At 47.7% G+C, this 8,133-nt stretch overlaps 1 protein-coding gene across 13 annotated transcripts; it reads left to right on the forward strand.

Annotated features, from left to right (window-relative positions):
• Window positions 1-949: 949 nt before the first annotated feature.
• LOC119103313 (dynein light chain Tctex-type 1) lies at window positions 950-7,623 on the forward strand. Of its 13 annotated transcripts, none has more exons than XM_037226796.1 (4): window positions 950-970; window positions 2,150-2,254; window positions 5,662-5,827; window positions 7,227-7,623. In XM_037226796.1, the coding sequence occupies exons 2-4, from the start codon at window positions 2,234-2,236 to the stop codon at window positions 7,373-7,375; spliced, it is 336 nt and encodes a 111-aa protein (XP_037082691.1). In that variant the 5' UTR covers window positions 950-970; window positions 2,150-2,233; the 3' UTR covers window positions 7,376-7,623. The 13 variants fall into 13 exon arrangements, with proteins under 13 accessions (XP_037082691.1, XP_037082689.1, XP_037082683.1 ...); XM_037226794.1 differs by lacking the exon at window positions 950-970 and adding an exon at window positions 1,160-1,225; XM_037226788.1 differs by lacking the exon at window positions 950-970 and adding an exon at window positions 1,232-1,426.
• The last annotated feature ends 510 nt before the right edge of the window (window positions 7,624-8,133 follow it).

Below are 8,133 nucleotides of genomic sequence, written 5' to 3' on the forward strand. Positions count from 1 at the left end.
TACAAAGGGCAGTCATATGCGCCGGCTCTCATTCGTCGTTACAAGCTATCATCACTCTCCATAATTCATCCCACCGAACTTTAAACGGCATACGACGAACGCTCCGCTCCCTTCCTCAACAAACTCACGTAATATTTCTCTGGATACCTGTACGCGCAAATATTCGTGGAAACAGCACTGCTGACGAAGAAGCAAAACGAAGTCTCATGCTTCCGGAACGTAATCATCTTCATTGTCCCGTTTCTGATATTCTAGCAGCTATCAATTTACACTCCCGACTCTTTTTCCAATCTGAATGGGATCAACGCGCTCACCACCTTCACCTTCACCCAATCAAACCCATACTTCAATACTGGCCGACAATTAATCAAGATAATCGCCTGAAGGAAGTGCTGGTTGCCAGACTGCGTATCGGTCACACCAAAATCACTCACTGCCACCTTTTCGAACGCACTCCTCCTCCGCTGTGTCATCACTGCGGCATCCCTTTCACAATAAATCACTTCCTCCTCGTGTGTCCGGTATGCCAACGATCAAGGCAGCCGCTCATCAATTACACCAACGCTTTTCGGTTTCCATTCAATCTCCACTCTCTCCTCGGTGATTTTTATCCCGATTTGATCGTTCTCCTCTGAGTTTTTACACAGTACAGGATTAAATGTCTCCATTTGGATAAAGGGTTTCTTTCTTGCATAATTTGGCAAAGATTGCAGATTTTTCGCTATTGGTTAGGAGTCCTCGTTTTTTCTTAGTTAGGACTTTCCAGGACGCAATAACATCACACGACACCGCAAGGTCGTGCCGGGCGGCGGAGCCCGGGGGCTGATCTCCCCGTTGCAGCGATGAAGCGGGCCGGCATCCATCCACCCCACGGGTCGCCGGCAAGTCAGCTGAGCCAACGCCATCGATGACACGGACACCCCACACAGGACACAGGACGTGGCACCCCAGGAGTAGGGAGGGAGGATGGGTGAGGAGCCTCACTTTCACGTTCGAACGTATTGAATGCGTGCTATGTCGTCATGAAATAAATATGTCTGCTGCTGCGGCCTGATGTACTTGCTATAATCTTGCTGGACAAAAATGAGTCGGGTTAACGTAGCGTCACTAACGTCACTTGCAAATGCCCTCTCCCTTGGTTTGAGCCGGACAGCATAAGCCGGCGTAACGTAATCGTTGCCTGGCTTTTTGCCGGAGATAAATTTCTCCCCTCGGAGGTGACTAGGTCCGTCGAGAGAGAAAAGAGGCCTTGCGCTGTCCCATCAAAAAAAGCCCATACAAACGAGGGGTGCCGGTAGTGTAGTGGTTAATGCACCTGCGCTAACCACTGCGCGTCTGGGAAACCAGGCGTACGGGGTTCGATTCCCCGCGGTGCCCGCCCTTCCTGTCAGGGTGAGAGGTGGGCGATGCTATATAGCCTGAGCAGGTGGGTGCGTCGTAAAGCCCCAATGACATGATATGACTTACAACCAAGCTAATGCACACCTTCAGAAGCCAGGCCCCCACTACCTTGCAGTGCGTATGCATGGAGGTTCAAAAAGATGCGTGTTTTGTGCATATCGCTAGCGACACACTCGCCCAGTTATCAGCAGTCATGTAAGTCGGGCGTAAACCGATGCAGCGGAAAGACCAACTTCAGTTGCAGTTGGCTCGTGTCTGAAGAGTGAGGCCAGACAACAGACCTCCATTATCTATTGCTATAGGTGGTAACGTATCTGTTCCAGTAAAGACAGGCTTATGCTGGTACACCATTTTGTGGGCATGGTACGTGCCCATGCATGCATGTATTTTTGTACAAAGTTTTCAAAGACTGGCCGGGAAAAGTGTCTGGAAAAGCAGTGCATGAAGGCTGCATGTTTCTGTGATGTATGTGGTACAAAATGGCTGCTATAATTGATATGCATGAAAATCCAAATATCATCCTACATGGTAACTGAGCATTTCCCCATTGACATGTGTTGCTACGTTGCACCTAAGGTTTATCTTCGTAAAATGACAGCATGCCTGAAGTACTTGTGTTATGTGTTAGCCTGTCCATGATTTTGTCTACATGTTTTGAAATGTGTGTGACATGTCAGTTTGATGTTTTAAGATGATATCAGTCACACACATTTGCATTCAATGACTGGCTGCTCTTTTTTTCTTGCAGTAGACCAAAGCAGCTGTTTGTCTTTCAAAGCCTGTAAGTACTTCTTGTACTCCTGCAGTACCACATAGAGGTAACATCTGGATTATGGAGGATTCATCAGAAGAGGTAAGTCATCTTTCTGAATATAGGGATCAGTTATTACTTATGCCACATTGTCATACACACATTCCCAACAGAACAAAGACACTTCAAATATTTGTTAATCACAAATATTTGTTCATCAGGTGATTGCTTGCTGGTGTGTGATTCATCACACCTAACAATTGTGTTTGTGTATCCACTTTTGTGTTTTAATGAAATGTATGTTGCAAATATATGTTTTTTTTCTAAGATGCATGGTTGGCTGTTACACATCCACACATTCAAAATAATATGTCTGCCCCAAATATCTTGCCTTACAAAGATGCTTATTTGTTTACTGTAATACTGACATAGTTTGATGACACATCTGTAAATTTATTTAATAATTTCATTGATACTTTTGCTGTGAAATGTTTGTATAAACTGTTGATATGGTTATGTGGCTGGGATGCTTTAAAATGTGATTAGTTTTACAACTGTTTCATCTGCATGCCCATGGACTGTAATGGGGTGGGACAGTATAGTTAACCACACCACATATTCATGGCAAGTCCTCACCGTTTCAGGCTAAGAGAAATGGTAGGATTCTTTTTGTTAGATGCCATGTCATGTATGTAATACTTTGATTGTACATGAAATGACTGCTATAATGCCCATGTGTTGTGTTATGTCATTAACATCCTGTGGTTCCTTCTCTTGCCTTTTTCTGATACAAAAGCACAAAATACAGGCTCATTTTCTAGTTCTGGGCCTCAAATAGACAAACAAGCACTAAATCGACAGTCTGTCAACACATTGTCCATCCTGATACCTCATTTGATTACAGCACCTGCCTTACAATCCACCCACCTAGGACAGGACGTGTGTGTCATTTTGGGTGCTTGATTTGTGACCTTGACAGGTATGACCTGGGGCTGGTGACATCAGCCTTTGTAAAAATCAGCTGACATAAGAGGGGAGGACAGACCATGCTGAGGATATGCCAGCCACCAATGTAGTCCTAAGTGTGATTGAGGATCCAAGAAAGGCTTAGCTTGATCCTTCATTCAGGAAGGAGATGCCAAATATTTCATACCCTAGACTCAGCTGGAAGAGTGTAGGACCTAGTTAAAGACAGTGTTCCACATTTCTGTAGGGCTTTGAATTGAAATGGCCATTTTAAAGATCATGTAGTGCAGCTCACATCCGTGCCTTCTTAAGACCTAAAGCCCTCTTGTTTCTGAGCTACATGCCTGCAAAGACATGTGGACTACTTGAAGGCCAGTCAGGTATGTGTGACGCCAGAGCGACATCATTAAAATGGCATTGCTTCGTGGATCATGTGCCATTTATGACCAAGAACAATATCATTGTCACATCACTCAGATCTGACATCTATCAGCACAATTTCCAAATATAGTAGACTTCAATTGGCTTTCAATCAGTGTTGAGCAAGCTGTGCAAGTTTGAATCATGAATCACGTGTTTGTGCTACACAGTATAAGCAGTTGTAAGAGGTTGCTGAGGTTAATTTGAAGAACTGAGAGTGTTTTGTGCTAGCTTGCAGGGGGAAAATAATCTAGCTTGACCCACCACACACCAGATGTCGGAAGTTGTGCAGCGTATTTGAGAAAAGGGACAGGAAAAACACATTCCCCTTAGTAAAATGCAAGAAAATAGTTTTAGGAATCCCCATGGCTGACGCATATCAGCAGACATTGGGCCAATAGAGAGCCACAAGGACCATCAAGACGCAGACAGTGCGCAATTTGCTGGCAGTGAAAAAAGGTGGCATATGATGGGCAAAAAGTGTAGGACACAGAGAGCCACAAGGCAGTGCATAGGATTGGTTCAGAAAACTAAGGAAGTAAATCAGGGTAGCCAAAAGAGTATCGCAAATACGGGTAGCACACACTCGCTCTGGTGGCATAATTTTTTAACCATTACAACTTAGAATCTAGGGGATCCCGTGTGGGCCCACTCGAAGAAGATGGAAAATCATTAGTGAAAGCCAGGGATATTAGAGATGCTCATAACACTAGGCTTTAGTTTTTACAAAGAAGGCTGTGTGATCTCCCTGGTAAAAGGCTGAGTCTGACTGAAGGCGATTTTAGTCAGAAGTAAGCCCAGACCAGGGAAAGAATGAACTTACGAGTGGTCATTTTCAGGGATTTGAAGGCTGAAAACCAATATGATGCTGCAAGGAGCTCAAATACTGGGACTTTTGAACAGAAATGCCTGTTACAAGAACGGGAATGCCGCCAAAAAGTTGTACTTAGAGGAGACCTGATAGAGGTATTGAAGATTATGAAAAAATAGGCTGGGTAGATTTACATGGAGCACTGGAAATTAGGCTGAGACTAAGAAGGAACTGGTTTTATTGATCAAAAGGTAGATGTAGAACTATGAAGTGGCAGATGTCATTTAGTCAAAGTGAAGTGAATTGTTCCAATGGACTGTCAAACAAATATCAAACAAAGTTGCAGGAACTCCTTTCCTGGCAACATTTAAACATCGGTTGGACAAGTTCGATCATTCTAAATATCTCATTTATAGCTAAAATTCAGGCAGGTCAGGTGGTAGGACTCGTTTCGAGGATGTGGGCAGAGCCTGAGGGAGGTCAACCTCAATTGATCCTTGTGGCTCTTTGTTAGCCAGGTGGCTTTATGTCTAATTTGAACGTGGCTGCATGCTTTTACGGAAATAAGACTCGGTCTTGGCCTGTTGGCTTTGAATGCAACTTTACTTCACAAAAAGTATTGTCTGTTCTGTCACCCCAACGTACCATGCCACTTCTGCAGACTGCGACACATGCGGGACTGAAAGCCAGAAGTGAGTTAGTCGTTCGAGCACCAATCAAGATTTGTCGACTGCCGGAGAATTCAGTGTCTTGAATGTTGTCAACTTACTAACACACAAGTCGATGACATACCGTACCAAATATTCCGCCCGTAATACTGTCTTCTCGTTTCAGTCACTTCGCAAAACTTTGATGATATATTCTGACCCCATTCAGTTATGGCTGACGTTTGTGAAAGAGACGCAAAAGTGGTTTGGGTTCTCCAGAGCAATGCCGAGTACCAGTTTCGGTTTGGGCTTCAGCTCCGTGACTTTGAACTGATGGGCTCGTCGTTGTCTTTGCGTTTCCTCGAGGCCGCTAACTTTAACTTCTGGTTGCAGTTCAAAACTTAAAGCAGCTGACTTCGACTTTGGCTCCATGTCTTTGTCTTGGCTTTGAATTTGGCTTCGAAGCCAGAAGCCTGGCTCCGTTCCCACGCCTGTACAGTAGATCCGGTTGTCTTGAGGAAAATGTCATTGGAAGAAGTTCGTCGGCAATGTATTTATCATCAGCCTTCGGTGTGAATTTCACTCTTGCTTTATAAGTGGCGTTGATCTGACGCCCGTTAAGGCGCACACTGACGGGAGATTGACCGATGGTCATTGCCGGGCAGACCCAGTTTGTCGTGGACGAGGTTAGCAACGTGATTAAGGAGGCTGTGGAGAGTACTATCGGCGGCAACACCTATCAGCAGGCGAAAGTGAACCAGTGGGCTTCCAGCGTGGTGGAGTCGTGCCTCAGCTCCCTTACAAAGCTGCAGAAACCGTTCAAGTATATAGGTAAGCAAACATGGATGGGCGTGCTTTGCCAGGGAGGGGGGGGGGGGGGAGGTCCAAAGTTGTGCCTTATCAAACTGGGCGTAGTCCTCTGAACGTCACGCAGCTTTTTTGCTTTCGCAAAGATGTCACCACGTTGGAGATACTGTTGATGATATGTGGACCAGGCACGGTAGACCCACGACGCAGGCCCGGATTCGGTGCGTGTTCATTGATCAACTCCAATTGGTGATGTCAAGCAGGGACTGCACAGCTTATTGTGAGATTACCATCGTGCCGAACAGCGCCTGCGGCAGCGGTTTAGCGGGCGATCGTACTGGCCCACATTTAAGCGGACCCTCCGTCAAGGGACCCACCTGACGGGGGCCCGCGCTGATGCGTGATCGTATCTCACCAACGGTGGAGATGGCTGCCTAGCGTAGAGAGCGTGACCGTATCACCGCCGCGACAGCGTGGACGTGTTCAGGGCGCTGAGAGATCGCGTGGGGCTGCTTCACCGCACACACCCCGGGTGACGGTGGAGGGCACGCTGGAGCTGCCAGTTGCTCGCCTGGCACCGTCGCGCCGCGTGCGTTCTTTCCGCGCAGCTTCGTGCTGGAACTGATTGCTGCCCCGGATATTACTAGCTCTCGTCCAATGTGCACATTCATGGGGTGACTGGGTTGTGCTGCTAGTTCTCTACCGTGCGGTGTTTTTATTTTTGTGGGACCTTTCACTGTTTGTTTCATCAGTGTTTTTATTTTCGTGTGGTGCTACGTTTTACTTCTGGACTGTGCGACATGGCTGGGATCAGAGGTGATAAATCTCGGAGTGCATGTTACTCATTAATCGGTTGTCTTGATTTGACTTGTCCTGACATGGTAAGGGATGCCGCAGTGACGGACACCCAATGACTGTATTGTGGACGCTGTCTGGCAATCCTGTTCAGTAATCTGGTCCAACGATCTTGTTTACACCAGGTTGCAGTGCTCGTTACGCCTCGAGCGACCACTTACGGTTGTGGCCGCTCTATCCACGTGATGCCCAAGTCACTGTGCCATTACACACGGTGTTTTCTTTTTCCGGACGCACCTCAGTGATGTGCTGACGGTTACAGTGACGCTTCCAGTGATCCGTCCGGTGACCTTTCCTGTAATGCCTGGGTGACCAGTGTAGCGTGACAACATGTCCTGTGCCAACTCTGTGAGATATTTTATGATCTTTTCCCGTGCCACACCTGGTGGCCTGTGTGATGACCTGTCCCTTTACCACGCCTGGTGGCCTGCGTGATGACCTGTCGCAGTGTCACTTCTGGTGACTTGTGTGATGACCTGTCCCCTCACCACGCCTGGTGGCCTATGTGATGACCTGTCCCCATGCCGCCTCTAGTGGCGTGTACTGACGTGTTCCGTCCCGCCCCCAGTGAGCAGCGTCATCATGCAGAAGACGGGCGCCGGCCTGCACACGGCCAGCTCCTGCTACTGGGACAACAGCACCGACGGCAGCTGCACCGTCCGATGGGAGAACAAGACCATGTACTGCATCGTGTCCGTGTTTGGGTTGGCCATCTAGGCCAGGGTGGTGCCGTTACGGTCTCAGTTGCGTGACCTCGAGATGGCAACGGTTTCAGGTCATTAGCAGTCCCTTCGCAGCACCGTGGGCTTTCTGGGGCGTGCTGTTCGTTTGACCTAGCCTGTGGTTGTGATGTGTATGTTTTGCACATCACCCTGAGTTTGCTTAATGTGATACCCTAGTGGTGATATTCCTGGTTTTGCAGTGTTTGCGTTCAGTGTCCAATATATGTGTACGAGCATAGTGAACTTTGAGTGCTCGTGTCGCATTCGTGGCAGATCGCATATGAAACGCGTTGCGTTCTGGCGACTGGATGCAGGACCGCGCTGGCTGCGGGCAGGAGCTAGTGCCGATTTCATCATGGTTAATGGTGAGTTCTAACAGCTGGCGGCGATCCCGTGGTCGCCGCTAATAGACTCAGATCGGCTGCGTCTGACCACAGGCCTGCCACATTGCCTTGTACAGAACGCCCTGGTTTCACGCTCTACCTGGGCTGGCAGAATGTACAGTATGAAACCTGAAGGTTCAAATGGGGCGGGGCTTGCACAACCTTTTGAGTTCTGCGCGTTCGGTGATTAGCCGTGAGATGTCGCTAGTGCCTTGTCTGCTTTTTAGAGGGCGCCATTCGCGATTCCAGCTGCGTTGATGTGGCATCTTGTACATAATCCAAATCGTTGCGAGTCGCTCCTGCCCAACAGAACTATTTGCATGCAATATTGGGCGGGGTAATTTGGCGAAAGCTGACTGTACTAGACAGA

This window comes from Pollicipes pollicipes, unplaced genomic scaffold (assembly GCF_011947565.3).
Source record: "Pollicipes pollicipes isolate AB1234 unplaced genomic scaffold, Ppol_2.1 Scaffold_5724;HRSCAF=6776_pilon_pilon_pilon, whole genome shotgun sequence".
NCBI lineage: Eukaryota > Metazoa > Arthropoda > Thecostraca > Pollicipedomorpha > Pollicipedidae > Pollicipes > Pollicipes pollicipes.